The sequence below is a fragment of the Phasianus colchicus genome, chromosome 7, assembly GCF_987193195.1.
Source record: "Phasianus colchicus chromosome 7, bPhaCol1.hap1.1, whole genome shotgun sequence".
Taxonomy (NCBI): Eukaryota; Metazoa; Chordata; class Aves; order Galliformes; family Phasianidae; genus Phasianus; species Phasianus colchicus.
In genome coordinates this window covers 4,659,214-4,676,190 of record NC_143442.1, presented here as the reverse complement: position 1 = coordinate 4,676,190, position 16,977 = coordinate 4,659,214, and the positions used below count along the sequence as shown (strand labels likewise).

The 16,977-nt window shown below is 37.4% G+C and overlaps 1 protein-coding gene across 3 annotated transcripts in view; it reads right to left on the bottom strand.

Annotated features, from left to right (window-relative positions):
• The window catches only part of LRP1B (LDL receptor related protein 1B), a 591,311-nt gene that overhangs the window by 426,393 nt on the left and 147,941 nt on the right, over positions 1–16,977 (bottom strand). For all 3 annotated transcript variants that reach the window (XM_090143529.1, XM_090143530.1, XM_090143531.1), the window contains exon 2: positions 14,921–15,046. In XM_090143529.1, coding sequence (XP_089999655.1) covers positions 14,921–15,046 — 126 coding nt within the window. The remainder of the gene's footprint in view (positions 1–14,920; positions 15,047–16,977) is intronic.

Sequence of the window (16,977 nt, the reverse complement as noted above, 5' to 3'; positions counted from 1 at the left end):
AGTGAGAGCAAGAGGATGTTTACCCTAATTTGCATCTTTAGAGGAGGTGAGCAAAATTCTTTATGTTTTGGCTACGTTATGGTATTGGTGATATCTGTTTACAGACAGAACTCCACAGAGGCTATAGAGTTAAGCTATTTATGAGATTCTTCTTCTCTACCATGTAGAGAATGTACCTCTTCTCTAATAGATATTTATCAAGTTCTGGTAGGCTGATAAATTTATACCACTCACACCAACACAAGAGCTGATGGCATAATTTATTTCAAAAGAATGGTAAAAAAAATAATAAGATTTCCTCAGGAGATAACAGATAATCCTAGAGATAACATATTTCTCTTAAAAAAAAAATTCCATTCTATATACCTATATTTTTTTAATACGTCACTTTGTACTTCAAAACCAAGAAAAGGTTATTTTATCACACCTACTTCTGTTTCTTGTTTTCCTGTCCATGTTACAACATACTTCGGAGAGTGAAGCTGAAAATCTTTGTTAAAGATGGGGATAAAACATATTTTAATCTATCACTGCTCCTGGAACTTCTCAGATTGGCCTTAGCGTGAGACAACCTGCATATTTAAGAGTCTCAGATAGGACTGTGGAAGTAGTTATTTTATCTAAAAGTAATACTAAGCTATACTAGTCATATTATAATGGCACATCTAATTATCCTCTCTGAGACTCCTCAGGCCTGAGCGATTACAGGATAACATTTGCAACCTTGCTTTTTTGTTTTTTTTTTCTTCTTGAAGTGACTGAAACAGACGCTATTACAGCATAACTCTCTGAAAATATGGTGAAAATTCTGTTGCAATAGCAACATATTTCCAGTTGACACTCAATGGAAAAAAAAAAAAAAGCTATGAAATGCAAGGACCCCTGAACTATGACAAAAGTCAGGTTTTGCTGTGCTTCCACCACCCAGAGCATCACCCTGCACTGACTGGCTACCCTGGCAGCAGAGGCATGCCTACAATCAGGCCAACCCTATGACAGACAGCTGAGACAGCATCTGGCATCTGCCAAAAAAGAGATGAAAGAACTGAAATTACATTACTTTGTGAGAGTTTGCATGGCGTAACAAAGATAACGGAATCACCTCCTCAGAAAACAAATTCGTCACGGAAGTAACAGGCAGCATTTCAGCACAAAATGAATAGACTATTAGCTTTCAGCAAATGGGGTATTTATGGGTTTTAAATTGTACATTAGTGCTCAAGCAACAATGATATTTATACTACACATCAACTGGAAGAATAAGAGAATAGTGAGCTAAAACTGAGGACTTAGATTAGTGATCGTGTATGCCCTGAGGGAGTATGAGATCTAAACAGATGCACACAAAGCAAGCAAGATGCAGTGATATTAGGGGAATGATGCCAACAGAGTCAACAACACAAAAAAGCTGCTGTTCAGAGTTGTCTAAGGGATATCAGACTGCAGTCCCAACAGACGGTCTGGAAAACTGAAGGGGTTTAATGAAAGAAGGGAGCAATGCTGAAAACAAGAGTTAGAGCAGAGATAACATCTCCCCAAAAGCACTGCCCCAGTCCTTTTACAGCTCTATGGGCACAAAAGAAGCACACACAGCAACATGTACATAGCAGCCAGAATGATCTGCCATTCACTGCAATGTTATACTGCCATTTCTTACTGGTGTGTAGTATAGGAGATTTCCTTAGAGAGGCGTAGGCAGAAACATCAACAACGTAACAGTATTAAAAATTCCCATTTTCTTCCTGTAGCTTTTAAGCTGCAGATATTAGAGATGAAATGCTCATCTTTTCAAACAGAAATGCAATTTTGACCCCAGCACATCACTGTAAAGACAAAACGTTTTGATATTTACTAGATGCCAGAATTAGCTGCGCTTCACAGTCAACCACATGCCATCCTTTCTGAAATAGCCCTGCAAAAGCACCTCTGGAGGAGGGAGAGAAAAATATGAATTAAAAAAAAAAAAAATCAGTAACCAGAAGATTTGTAACTCAAACATTAAATCATTGTACTTGAGCTCTGCAATAAAAGGACTCACAAACTGGAAGCAGTCCCTGCATATGTTAAAAATGCTTCCATGCACCAGGTGAGAAGCATCCATTATGTTTCATTGACTAAATATGGGACAAAGAACTGTAAATTTAAGATGCTTTGGCCATGTCCAAGTGGTGTGACAAAACTGATTAGCAAGCAACACAACTGCTTAGAGATAGACACAGTCATCTGCTAATACAGTAGTCAACTACTTTTTGTAACAGAAAAGCTCCTGCTCGCCTTTAGGGGAGTATAAACAATGTAGAAGACCCAACCCTGAACCCTGTGAAAGCCATTACAGTTCTCCAGCACTAATTGGGCTGATGCCAGCTCAGGTTATTACAACGCCTTTGTTTGCCTCCCTGAAAGCATAATGCTACAGCAAACCAAGGGATGGTAACGTATTGCTGTGCCATGCTGCATTTGTTTTTATTACTAAGACTCAGTACTTAATATAGTTGATGCCTTCTACCAGGGTAAGGAATCTTAATGAGCTCAGCACATCCACAGAGTCCTCCACCTAAGATCACTGCCTCATGAGTTTGTTAGGGAGGGCATGGATCGCTGTCCAAATATTACTAATGCCATTTTAAAAAGCTAAAAGCATCTCACTAAAATGAATTTGTCATTATAAATAAACGACAGTAAAGTGGGCACACAGCACAGTACATTTTCTAAGGCTATCACGTCATGCTAGGAATTAGCTTTGGTACTTAGCATGCTCCTGGGCTGATAACAGTTATGGGTTTTACATATACTTTTTACTCTGGCAATTTTAGTTTCTAAAAAAAGAGATCTTACTGTCAACTCCATGCATAAATTCAATATTAGTCTTTCAAGGGATTTTTTCTATCCCAATATCAAGTTCTACCAACAATAAGCCTGTGTCTGAGCTCAGACACACAGAACTCAGCAATAAGCATATTACTGAGCCCAGTAACAAGCCTGGGCAGTAAAACAGCATTTATCCTGGCAAGCCCTCAGCTTTTACAGGTACACCCACTAAAATAATAATGGAGTAATACCAGTGAGTACCACAATAATGACATGTAGAGCTATAACTGTGCTCATGTATGTTCACCCTATATATAACCTGTACTAGAAGGGGCAGCTACATACAGCTACATATTGGAAGGGCCAGATATATATGGCCCATACTGGAAGAGGAGGCTATGCAAGAAATTCAAATCCAGAGCAAAACACAAAAGTTTGTGGAAATTGTGGGTGTTTCATCACTGCTTCTTCTATACTATTGACTTCTCAGTAGCAGTTTTATACATCTTTTAGCATACTTCCTCAAAATGGAAAAGGAACATTCTCCTTGACTGCACATGAATTTTTTCAGCTATTTATTACAATAAAATATAATCACTGCAAGGAAAAAAATTCTGTTGAAGAATCACACAGTATTTTTTTTTTTTATGGATTCAAAACTGCAGGGCTGCTGGCAAGTCACATGTGAGAACACATACAGCTGAGTCATGAAAAAATTGAATAAACACACTAAGATTTAGGGATTTCTGTTTTACCACAAGAAAAGCAACCAAGCTGTCTGGATGAGTGCAGTTTTTACTTCCTTCCCAGACTTAGATCGCTCCCTACTGGAATGAAGTATTACAATTATTTTGAAAAGTTGTTTAAAAAAAAAGTCTATGCTGCTGACAGGACAAGATAAAAGTGATTGACTACAAGAAAAAGAACTGAAGAGTGCTCAACAATGCTCTGATGGCTGAGCGGATGGCAGACTCAGTAAGGACAGGTGAATCACTGCAGGTGTTATGCAGCCTGGGCTGAGATGCAAAGTCTGCACGGTTTGCACTGACCTACATAGGCTGCTGGAATATTTGGGAACTGATCAGATCCTGCAGCTCTACTGCTGCCCCTTGTGAGGCCAAGAGCTGTTTCTCAAGCACTGATTCTACTCAGCCTCTCCTGGCTGTACAAATGGGCAGCAGCAGCAGATCATTGTATCAGCAGTAGCTGTGTTCCCACAACGCTAAGTCCTGCCTGCATTATCGATGCTGTCCGCATGAACTGCTGCATGCTCTCATCTTTCTGGGTACTGTTCCTGATGGCAGCAAGCCAAAAAAACAAAGAGAGCAGATATTCAGGTCAGGGAACATTATATACATCATTTCAACCTATCATCAGCCCAAGTAAATAAATACATCTTTTTCTTTACGTGTAGTTTAAGTCAAAGTTACCCTTGCTCCAGCTTAGCAAGAAACATTTATCTATTCACATTTTTTCTTTACTTCCTGAATTTGATCTCCAGTTTTTAATGACACTTGCTGTGAATGCAGAATTTCTCCGTCACATGCTAAGGACCATTTTGGACAGGTAATTCAGAACAGCTCCTTCCTGTGGCCCAGACACAGAAAGCAAGGCTAAAAGGCCAGCAGCAATGACTTCAAGCACCAAACCTTCAAGGAGATGGGCAGAGAAAGAACAAAACTGTTCAATAAATGAATTGTTTCAAAGCCAACCCTATTTCTTCAGTTGGAGACAGCTTGCCCACATAGAGCTAATTTAAAGATCAGGCTTCTTAACTTGATCTATTTGCCCAAGGAGGTTGTGGATGCCCCATCCCTGGAAGCATTCAAGGCCAGGCTGGATGTGACATTGGGCAGCCTAGTCTAATGGTTGATGATCTGGCACATAACAGGAGGATTGAAACTAGATGACCATTGTGGTCCTTTTCAACCCAGGCCATTCTATGATTCTATATTATGTGGTTCTTCCACACATTTTGCTTGCTATGCCAATCAATCATCAACAATCTTCGTGCCAGGTCCAGATTTAAAAAAAAAAAATCAGGGCAGATTTTTTTTTTCCTCCTCAATTTAAAATCTCTCATACTCTTCAGGTTCTTTATATTAAAAAAAAAAGGCTGTTAGAACTAGTAATATATTAATTATGTAACGAAAATAAATGCTTCTGTTAATGTGTTTGATTAACCATACAAAACACTTTATATGATTTTATTTGTATTTAACATTTCCTGTTTTCCCTGAAGTATTTATTATCCGAGGCATGATTCTTCTAATCTTAGTTATACTCCAGGACTGAAGTACTCTTTTATATCAGCATTTCTCAGATGCTTTTATCATGAATAGATATATTACAACCATGTTAATGAGCTGCTTAGTATTCATATATTAGACTTTTCCTCATTTTATATGGAAATAATACTATAAAAATTCTAAGAATACTAGTTTTATGTGCACGATAATGATGAGATGCAAAGCAAATAAGAAGGAGAAAAATCTGTGGTGGCAGTGAATATGAAATGGATTAGTACATCATCAATGTGCTTTACACTGGTATAAAATTATTAAGCATGTAATTAAGTAGGATCAATTACACTGTTTGTTTTTAAGGTAATGTTTTAGATATTTTAGATGTTTTATCTTTTGGAATTTAATTTCACACTTTAATGATCTTCTTGTAATTTCCCTCTCCTGCTATGAAGTCACACAGTCAGGATAAGCACAAAACCCGCTACGTATCAGGAAGTGACTGGAGTGTAAGGCCAGGCCAAAGTCACTGCAAAGGAAGCTAAGAACAAGGGAAATTAAATAATTTTGTAAACACAAAAATAGTTCAGTTCAGCTGACCTTGTTCGTCAGATAAATTCAAATTCACAGAATTGTTAGCAGGAAAGAAATTAAGCAGTTAACTTGCAGCAATGGCAGACCTGACTTGGCTGACCTCAGAGACATCTCCAGTGTAGCCAAAGTGAAATGAGATGCGGCTTTATGGGATCCTAATGAGACAAACTGCTGGCCTTCAGCACACTGCAAGCTGCATGCAGATTGCAGTAATAAATAAACAGAAAACCTTACTCTGCATAAGAATCAGTGCCTTGAGTTTATAAATGTTCAACAGTAAACATGAGTTCAGCAGCCTCACAAGGAAGTACGTACACAAACTTGGGTCCAATTGTATAAATGTATGTTCTTGTGAAGAAAAGTAACACTAAATTATTTCACGTTGGGCACATCCAAGATTTACACAGAAATTCACCCTAAGTTCCGAGGGCACAGCACAGGGACCTGCTAAGCCAGAGGCATGTGGGTATCGATGTTTCCTTGACTAACATAAGATGAAAGCATCAAGCAGTGCAAAGGCATGAAAATGTTTCATTGCTATCCGTAACATTTCACCTAGAAGTACTAGGACACATACGAGCTGCTAAAACAAGGACATTCTGGATTAGATCTGTAAATCCAAAGTTAATGTAAGAAACTCAATCCTGAAGGATACCTTTGGAATGTCATCTTGTTCATCATTTCCTGTCATGCCTTATTCAAAGAGTAAAAAGCAGTGCAGTTGAATTCAAACTTCTGGCTATTGTGAGTTATACTTTTTTTTCATAGTTATGCATTATTTGTGAACAGAGCTTTTGTCTTGCATTATTTCTTCATCCATAGCAAAGTGCCCTCTTTGCTGACTAAATCTACTGTTCATTACAGAACTAAAATCATATCTGAATTCTTATTTTAAATCAGGGCCCTATTTTCAGAAGGAGCAATTTTACTTTTCTTGCAGAAAGCCATCTGCCTGCTAATGAGAGATGTTTTCATCAGTAATTTTGAGAAGAAAAATGGTAATTGCATGTTAGCATTTCCAAAGTGACAAATAAAGAATACCACCCGGCTCGCTATTTTAATACACTACATTTCTCCTGGTGTGGGATCTGCAGGCCAGACGTATCATTATAATTATACACATTTGTAATGAGTCTCAGTGCCATCGGAGCCCACACTGAAGTAACATCACCTCAGATAAAAACCTTTCAACAAGTAATTTCATACGTAATATTGCTGTAATTTATATATCCTCGCATTATCAAAAATTACCTCCTTACACCAGCAAAGCCAAAAGCTTTTTGATGATGCTATATACTTTTCTTTTTTCTAAATATGTTTTTAAAATTTTTCAACACCTACTCAATAGACCAGGCTGTGTAACAGCAATTTCTCTACCTCCATTTTGCCAAAGCCATTCTTGGTACAGAATGGAATGACATCCTAACAACCAAAGCTATCACAATCACCTTGATATTTGGTTAAATTATCACATTTAAGGTGCATTTCACCTTTCCCAAAATACTTTTTTCCTGATGCTGAATAGTTGACAAGTTGGTAAAAGACAAAGGACTGCTCAGGAAGATAAGAACCACGGCAGGAAATGAAAGAATAAGGATTAGAGCACTACTGAAAAGAATGAGACCCAAGGGAAGAAAGGGAATCTGTTTAGGATGATGTCAGTGGAAAAATAAAGGAAGTAAGAGGATGACAAAGAGTTTTAGTACTTTTATCAGCAGAACCACCAAAGCAGAAAATACAGTAAAAAAAATTAAGTGCCAGCAAGAGCTAGGGACATATATATGTGGAAAAATGCAGAATTGGAGTAAAAGGGAAAAGTCAAATACAGAAGTCCATGGAATGAATTCACCCATGCTACAATTTCACATCTCTCCCCCTCAATCACTAATGTCAAATGGCCAATAAATTTGTGACAGCTCCATGTTTTAGTGATAACAAAAGTTGTTTTTTTTTTTTACTCCCTATGCAACTTCAATAATTATTGGTACAGTTCCTTTCAACATAAGGCTATTGCTTAGCTCTTCAGTGGGTACAAAGAAGAACACATCCTTCTTGTGAAACTAGAATTGCACCTGAAAGACTCCCCATGCCCAAACTCTGATCACCACTGAGACATGGATCTTTTTTAAAGCCAAATACCGTGAAGAATGTCAGGACTGCAAAACAATGTCTTTAGGTTACAATTAACAGCCAGCACAACCTCACGTAAGAGAAACTGTGGTAAGTCTTGCCATCTCCTTTTTCCATGTCTTACAAAAATAAAAATGCTTTGGGTTAAAAACTTGCAAACTTGGTCAAAGTATGACTTACTTTTGTAAGTTTTTCATAAGATTGATATTTTCTTATCTTATGAGTATATATCCCATTAGAATTCCTTCTGTGTAAGAAGTGAAATTTTAGCAAGCAATTAATCCATGAATGAGCTGTTTCAGTGTTTTAGGTCCTGGGTATCATCCTTCAAAGGCTCCTGCCCTTGTGTTTATTATACCTATGTTTCCTCAGACCTTAAAAGAGGCTCATTTTGCCAGCAATGATATAACTGAATTCCCCATGAACCACTTTCAGAAAGCCATGCAGAAGATAATCAGCCACAGACAAAAAAAGAAGCAGTACATTTCTAATGACCATGTCACTGTAAGATGCAATGACCTCTAAATCCTCCAAATCTGATCTTGCTGTTGCATATTTTAGTCCAGAAATTAGAGGAAAAAAAAAGCAGCTGGTGTGCTACAGGATTTATACCTATTTGAACCTAAGCCTCTTGATAGCAAGTATACAGAATAGAAAAATAAACCATTAAGAACTTACTGAATGGTTTTAGTTTTTACAATTATGAATATCTTTAAAGCAAAGGCAATTAATTCTACTGTTTGCCAAATTATAGTGTTAACCTGACCGTTGAATACCACCTTCAAAACAATCATTTCAGAAAAAAATAATTTGTATTCAACAAGGAGAAATTACAGCACCCTAAAAAGGAATGCTCCCTGTTGCTAAGCCTTTGAAGAGAATGCAGCATGACCAGCTGGGTCACCAGGAAGATTTCGTGTTTCTCCTACCAGCTGGACAAATGTACCCCATTGTCTACTCTTTTGAACACAATCTGATCTTCCTACCCTATGCCAGCTCCCTCATGTTATCATGTATATCCATAGATCCATCCTTTACTATTAAAAAAATAATAATACATTATGGCAGACCTACCTTTAAATTTCCCAAACTTCAGATTGCAGAAGGCAATCAAACTCCAACCAAAAGCCACAAAATCCTTCTGTTGGGACCCACTGGCTTGTGCTCAGAGCTATAGTGGCATTCAGTGTTGCACCAGCACATTTGCTTGACTCTTCTGCACAGAGGCCCAGGTGCCTGCAACCATTTGTACACACCCTAATAATGTTAGGAAGGTATTTCAAAGTAGGAGCCATACTATGTATTCACACAAAAATGAACAAATTGACTGTATTTGAAGAAGGATAATGCACTTCTTCCAGTAATTTCACAATCTGCATGTCTCAGAAATAGTTTTACCAGTCATTGGGAAAGAATAAAAAGGAATTGCCTCTAAATGTTCTCTAGGGCCTCTATATCGTCACTTATATACTGTCTGGGAGAGAAGGCGTGTAAAAAAAATGTCACCCTCATCCCAGGCCCATTGCAAGCACTTATAAGCACCCAAAGATGAGACAGCACTAAGGGAGAAGGAGAAGAACTAAAAGTGAGAAATGAAAGAACATCTCCAAAGCGCAAAACCTCTCAAGGACAACTGGGCCTTATCGATAGCTGTCCCACAAGCCACAGTGGATCAAACTGAACTCCTCTGTAATGCAGGGTTTCTCTCAGTGGGGTGCTTCTCCATAACCTTTACTGAAGTCTTAGAGGATACAAGCACAACTGACTTCCATCCTTTCCAGGATGCTTGCTCTAATATTCAGTTAACTACCAGAACATCAGCAATCCTATCACAGCAGCAAAATGTCCTTTCCTGAAGAGGCCAAGCAATGAATTTTTCCCAAATGGTAAAGAAAGGAGAAAGCAGAGGTCAGAAGCTGAAGCCCAGGCAGCAGATGTTTACCTTAGGAGAAGGGGCAGAGAACAAAATATCTGAGCAGGACCAAGCACAGCAGGCCCAAGTGGCTGGCTACATGTCAAAAAGCAGTATGGCAGAACAGGTCATAAGAAATATATGCTTGACCATCTGTGGTTACCAACTGCAGTTGTTTCACCAGAGGAAACCACAAAGAGATCCTCATTTGGATTGTTTTCTTCCAGATCAGAAATTTCGACCTGCTACAAGACATTTGTTTTGCTGTCAGAAGCACTTCTCTTTACCAGTTAACATAAAAACATGGCAATATTGTATTGTTATGCTAAGCATTTAACTTAATTTTACATAAACTAGCAAAAGTTTCGTAAGATCTGCTAACATTTGTCATTTTGTTGTGGTTTATGTCCTACAAGAGCTAAAGAAGTTAAACTTCTATGCTACTGCTATGAGAGATCCTGACTCAGAGAAGAAAAAATGACTAGCAGACATTCATCACCTCGAACAAATCAGTTTAATATGACTACTAACACAGTTATGTGTCTTGCTGAAGAATAGATACAAGAAGCTATTTTACGCAGCAGATTTCCATAGCAAAATTAGAATAGATAAGAACACAAGATCACATTTTTCCCTTGAGTCCAGTATTTTTGACATTTACCTTTAACAGCCTCATGGCACACCTCATCTGAAATGCACGTTATGCGGTTATTGATCTGGGATTTTCCAAAGCTACTTAAGAGTGGTTTGGGAAACTGACTTCTATTGAACTTCAATGACTCTACACATAAAAGAATTAAGAGCTTTAGGAAATGTTATCTTCGTTGTTTCATATTGCAGGAGTAACACAGCACCCAATTACCTTATCCTCTGCTGGTAAAAGAACAATTTAGGTAATATATTAACAATTTGTATGCTTGTAAAACTAGTCTCAGTTAGCAACTGGACAATGAAAAAACTACTTTAGCATACAATGTGAGACCCAAAAAAAAGTATTTTTGGTTGCTGCCTGTATCTTCCTTCAACTGTAGCTTAATCATGATTATAGAAGGTGATATTCCCTCAAAATCCCAGAGAAAGATTATCATCAAAAATAATTTCAACATCATATGATAAAGCTCCACCTGCTCAAACTTCTAGAAGTATGGACCATTCAAACTGATTATTTGTTAATGAGAACTGAAATCCTTTCAGTTTATAAATAGCTACAAATAAGTTATCTAAGTGGACTGCATTCAAATATTCATCTGGCTGGCATTTAAGAAAGCTCAAATAAAAAAGGGTCAAAAAAATATAGTTGAGGACAATATGAGAAAATTGCAGTCTAATGATGCAGGGTGAATTGTTTTTGAAATTGTATTACTGCTAGAATAATTGAGTATCCAATAGTTTCATGTCTTGATAGTAGTATAATCTGATATTGTAACTCTCTCTTAAGATATTCTTGGTATTCCAGCAAAATTTAGGTTGATAGGCGGCTCTAATGGGCACCTGCATGGTACCAAACTGTAGCCTGGAACATCTCACAAAATGGTATGAAAACAGTTCTGGGTATACTTGTGCCAGACACACAAGTCTGCACAGAACAAGCATCAGCAAGTACTACAGCATCCTCCTCTGTTTCGTCCAGACAGTAAGATTCCTCTGTTTTAATAGCAAAGAGACAATAAGACACCTCTTGTACTGGTCATCACAAAACCCATACACAATTAGTATGTACCACTCCAGAAAGAAGCTACAGGAAAAGTAAGTAATTTTGTTGCCTCATCTGTTCCACCTTCCTTAGCATGATGCACTCTGACAAAGAACAGTTTGCGAGCACAGGTTAGAAATGAAACATGCAAAGCAGACAAATCCTGAAGCTGATAACACAAAAATTTCTGTGTACTAAACAGATGGAGTCATTTGCAAACAGACCTTTTAAGACTCAGTCTGGTCAGTGGGAGATTGAGAGGCAAACCTGCCAGTAGTATATCAAATCTCTCATTAAGAAGCAGTGTGCAGATTTTTCTTGGGCATCCACAAAGCTGGTTTAGAGAAGAACATGTTAGAGCCTCAACTCTAATGCAACACACACCGGTATCCCAAAATGGCAATGCTGTAAACTAGTGCTTTGATTGAACTTCTGCATTTAAGATATTAGCTATACAAAAGCCTACTACCATTGTTGTTTTTTAAAACTCCATTTCCTTCAACAGTATTTTTGATTCTTTTTGTTTGTCTCAGCAGCATAGCTTAGCAGACGACCCTATAGGCAAAAATAAATAATAAACGGTAATTAGGAGAAAAAAAAAAAGCTTTAAGAAAGTCCTTTAAACGTCTGTGTCAACCTCCAAACCGTCAGCTATCTACAAAGTCAAGCATGCCTGGCCAGATTCTGGGGCGCCTGATACAGCTCTATTGATTTTAAGTGAGCTTGCTGATTTAGCCTACTAAAGAACCAAGCCTCATCCGATTAGGTTAAGTACATTGATTTTTGAATCCTGACTATTTGCAAAAACTTTATGAACAACTTGGAGAGTTATCACCCCAGGACAGGGTAGGAATTACTTGGTCAAGTATTTTATTAATATCATTTTTAGAAAACATTTTTCTTATGAACAAATCATTAATGGTAAAGCAACAACATTTTTTTCACTAAATTATTTATTCTGAATTACTGAACCAGGTCCTTTGGTATTAAAAAAAGCATCAGCTCCACCAAGAGCAGAATGAATTACTGTGGGTAAGAAAAAGAGAGAACATGTAGATGCTGCAGGGAATCACTTCTGCTTTTACAAAGCTATTGCTGAGATGATTTGGTAGAAGCTGAGAAGTGGAAGGGAGATAGATGCTGTGTTTTGACTCAGAAGAACACAGGCCATGACAAAAAGCTCAATTACCTTTGTCCAAAGCTAAGGAACCCTTGCCAGCATTAAGTCCTACTCCAGCTTCTGCCAACACAATGGCTGAATACAATATTAACTGTCACCTTTTTCTCCTTTCTATTCCAGTCCTAGATCTCTCTCCCCCTTTATTTTTAATTAAGGTAGTAAAGGGGGCTAGATAGCATGATTCCAGGCAGATTCTTGGGAAAAATTGTTTGTGCAACGATACCCCGTGTTTGTACGGACCAGTGGATTTCAAGGTATTTCAAGGTATACTTCAAATCCTAGTTAAAATGCCAGTAGGAGAGAGAAAACAAAGATATTTTGTTCCTATGAGTTTTCTGCAAATAAATGGTTGAGAGATGAGACTAATAAGACTTTTCATATTCTCACCATGGGAAACGCTGCAGCGTGAGAATTTCTCTCTTTTTAGACACCTTGACATCCTCATGGGAGAGAGGCAAAGAAATTCCACTTGCAGGAGAAGCTTTGATCGATGTTTGCATGTTATTAGAACCCAGAAAACCCTATTGCTAGTCACAAATCTGCAGAAAAATCAATCAAACTTCATTTGTTTATGGCTACAGGAACCGCACGCAACATCTGTCAGGCCACACCAAATAATTTACCTTACGTAAGTCATCAAGGAGCTGAGAAATAGAGGCTGTATTCATCTATAAACAAACAGACAGAAAATGCACTAAAGCTGGAAAGTTCCTGGCATTAACACCACAGAGTTATCAAATATCTCATAAGGGTATTTTAAGGTGGTTTGTAACTCCTTGCAGAGTGATACAAAAGGTCGGCATGAAAATTAAGGAATACGATATTCATCTCCAGTGAGAAGCAACCTACCTGATGAAGCTGGAGTACAGAAAAGCAACAATGCTAATGTCAACTTTGGACTTTGGACAGTATAAGCATTGCAACCTACAGAAATTGTTAGTGTTTGCAAAGGAAAACTTGTTTCCAAAAGGATCTGGCTGACTGATGTCAGAAGATAGCAGGCTTGTTTTCCCATTTAAACTCCCTGTCTTCTAGTTATCAATAAACTTCAGAGGTTATGTTTTTAACCCACTGTAATTTTGAATGGCTTTACTGAACACATATCTTATGATCCAGTACAATAAGCATGCAGAGTTCTTGGGAGGGAAATAATCAGAAATCTAGCAGCAGCTGGATACAAAACTATGTGCATAACACCTGGAAGCAAAATAAAACCTGTGCTTGTGACAATTTCCATGCTCTTATCATAGTCTTCATTAGAAAACTGAAAGATTTTCAACTGTCAATACGCTATGCTCCAATGTCATCTTTACAGATATCAGCTTAAAGACAACAGTGACCGATCAGCAGCACGAAAATAAAATCCTGAGTACACCTGAGGCTTTCAAATGCAACATTTTGTTTTTTAAAATCCCCAGAAGTTTCACAAGCACTTCATCAGAGCACCCTCACCTCAACCCCAGAAGCAATTTCCCTATCAATTTCAGAAACAAATGGTGAAAGGTTGCAATCGACTGTGCAATATTTGCCAACCAGAAATGCTTCGCAGACATCTCAGCTTTTCTGTCCCTCGTGTTAAAGATCAGGCTCTAAAACACTGTCTGATGTTCAATTTTTTTCTTTCATTTTAATAGTAAACTACAATTCTAGCCTTTTTGATTGCAAGCATTGCTTTGATGCAAAATACATGTTTCTTCTCTCACATTAAGTGATTATTCTGCAGATAAAATCAGGAAATTCCCTCATTTTCCCCAGAAAGCAAGAAACATATTAAGATTTAATATCACCTCATCAGTAGTCTACAAGGCGGATAAGAAAAATAGTCTTTAAGGTTGTTGCTCTGGTCTGCAGAAGCTCTTAGCCACATTAAAAAAAATAATCATAAAAAAGACCTTTTATTATAATTAACATGTTTTATTCAAGCTTTCTCTCCTTTTATTCTTTTCTCCTCATAGTTTTTACATCTGCTTTCATTTCTCCCTTTGATGTTTATACGCTCTTCATACTTTTATGGAAAACACTCTGCACTACTTACTTCCATCCAGCCATTCCTCTTTTCAGAGCACATTTTTCCTCATGCTTGACTTTGCCTCTGCCCTCTACAGCTCAGTGAGAGCATAGAGAACATATCCTCTGGTGACAGTGTTCAATTTAAGGTGGCACATGAACAAAACACCTTCCCTTTCTTTCAGCTCTCACCTAGATACTGGAAGTAATGTGTTTTCTTGATAGAAAAAAAAATTATTAATTAAAAAATAGAAGCAGAGCCTATGCCTGTTATACAGTTACTGCAAATACAAACTATACCTTTAAAGGGAGGATAAAATAAAGGTGAGAAAATTGGCACTTTCTTTACTTACATGTGTCTACAGACTCATCTGAATCATCGGGGCAGTCAGGTTCTCCATCACACAGCCAGTGCTGGGAGACACAAGTCATGCGATCACGGCACAGAAACTCTCCTACATCACATAACTGATGTTCCTCTGAAAACAAGAATGTTTTAGAATGAGGTAAATAAAAAAAAAAAGTGGAGGAAAATAAAGTGACACAATGAAAGTTAAAAGTGGAAAATAAAGTGAAATATTGATATTGAAATCAGGCATCAAAACAATGAACGGAAACAGTGTGAAACAATTATTTGATGAGGTGTCTAATGGCAGTGACCTTAGGCTGGATAGTCCTAAAATTTTGGTACATCCCATAATAATTCCAATCAGACATGAAGAGGATTAGCATCAACTATTTCTATGATGAAGAACGTTAAGAATTCCTACTCTTCAACTCTTTCACTATTAAGTAAATTTCTTAAATAGATAAATTCAACAACCTTTAATTTCATGCTTTCATTTTTGAAGCCTGGCACACACAAAGTATTGCCTGACTTCAACCATCAAAATCTGATATCCTTGAGATATGGAAGACTCAATTAACACAAAATTACTCCATCATTAACTAACTACTCTGTCATTAATTAAAACTCACAAAGCCTCCATGCAATATATCTTATATTCAATTTCTTGATGCATTAATTGGTTTAGATCTGTCCACAGCATTGCAACTGTAGATCACTGGAAAGGCTCCTTACAGATAGAACAGAGAAGCAACTTCATTGGAGTCAATACTGTTACAGAGATAGAAAAATGAATATATAAAAAAGAAAGAACTAAACTTAATTCCACCCATAGATCTACTCACAAGCTCAGTTCACAAAAAAAAAAAAAAAAAAAAATGGATATTGTTACATGTTACTAATCACTGCTAGCATACCTCAAGTCATTGTCCTCTTAGTCTGCTAGCTCCACCAACTTTTGGACTGATTTGCTCCTATGCAAGACCAGCTTTGCTACAGCTTGTGATTAAATGCTTCGAATTATCCAAAGCCTTACTACACTCATTTCTTAGCTCTGTCAATTAGCAATTAGCATTATAACAAACACCCAGTGTTCCTTCAAATAACTCAGCTGGCTTTCTACAACGAAAAGAGAACATTTTCCAGACAAAATATACAGACTGCATTCTCTAATCCTTTGAAGATATGTTTCTAAGCACGCTTGTATAGCTGACTCTAAGCTTCAAAAGAAAAGTTATGGCACAGTTCTTGGGACTTTAGGAAAGAACTAAGAATATTTTGTTAAAATTAACCCATTCATTTCCTATACATACATCTCATTTTTATGTCAGCCTATAAATCTATCAAGGGATATAATTTCAAATGAGTCAAAGCTGCAACTCTAAGGTAGATACCATTTGTATTACTTAATATGGCTACTTAATGGCTTCCGTAACTCTATGGGAATTTGCATTTACAGTAAGGAGCTCCATTATGTTCATCTTTGTACAAAACAAATGACTGCATAAGCAGAAAGTTTACATGCTCGAGGAAGCAGTTTTGCTTCCATGTCTCAGGGAGATGCTTAAGGCTTCTGCTTTGAAAGCTCGTCTTGAAAAAGTTGCTGGAAGTAAGAAAGAGGGAAGGAGTTCTAGCATTTCAAAGTTATGGAGCAACATGAAAAGATCTACATGAATATTTTTAAAGTATATTCATAATACTGTTTAAAAATCCATGGTAAAGCTGTTTATCTCTGGAAGCCTTGTAGTACAATGTGAATGGTCAGCACTACATGATACTTCCTAACAGACAATGAAAAGTTGTTGCAGTTGGCATAGAATGGAATGGGTTAGAAGGGATCCCAAAGATCATCAAGCTGCAACTCCTCCACTGCAGGCAGGGCTGATCTACCATGGCAACATATTTATAGCTCTCAAGAATTATATTCTTTTCCCTCAAGTGGGCACATGGGTGCTCCTAAGTATTAGATCAGTGGATTTATTCAAATGCTCACAGTATTCAGTAACTTTGAATGAAGTTGAATTAAGGTTGATAAAAATCAATCTTTTTCTTCTCCTAAACTGA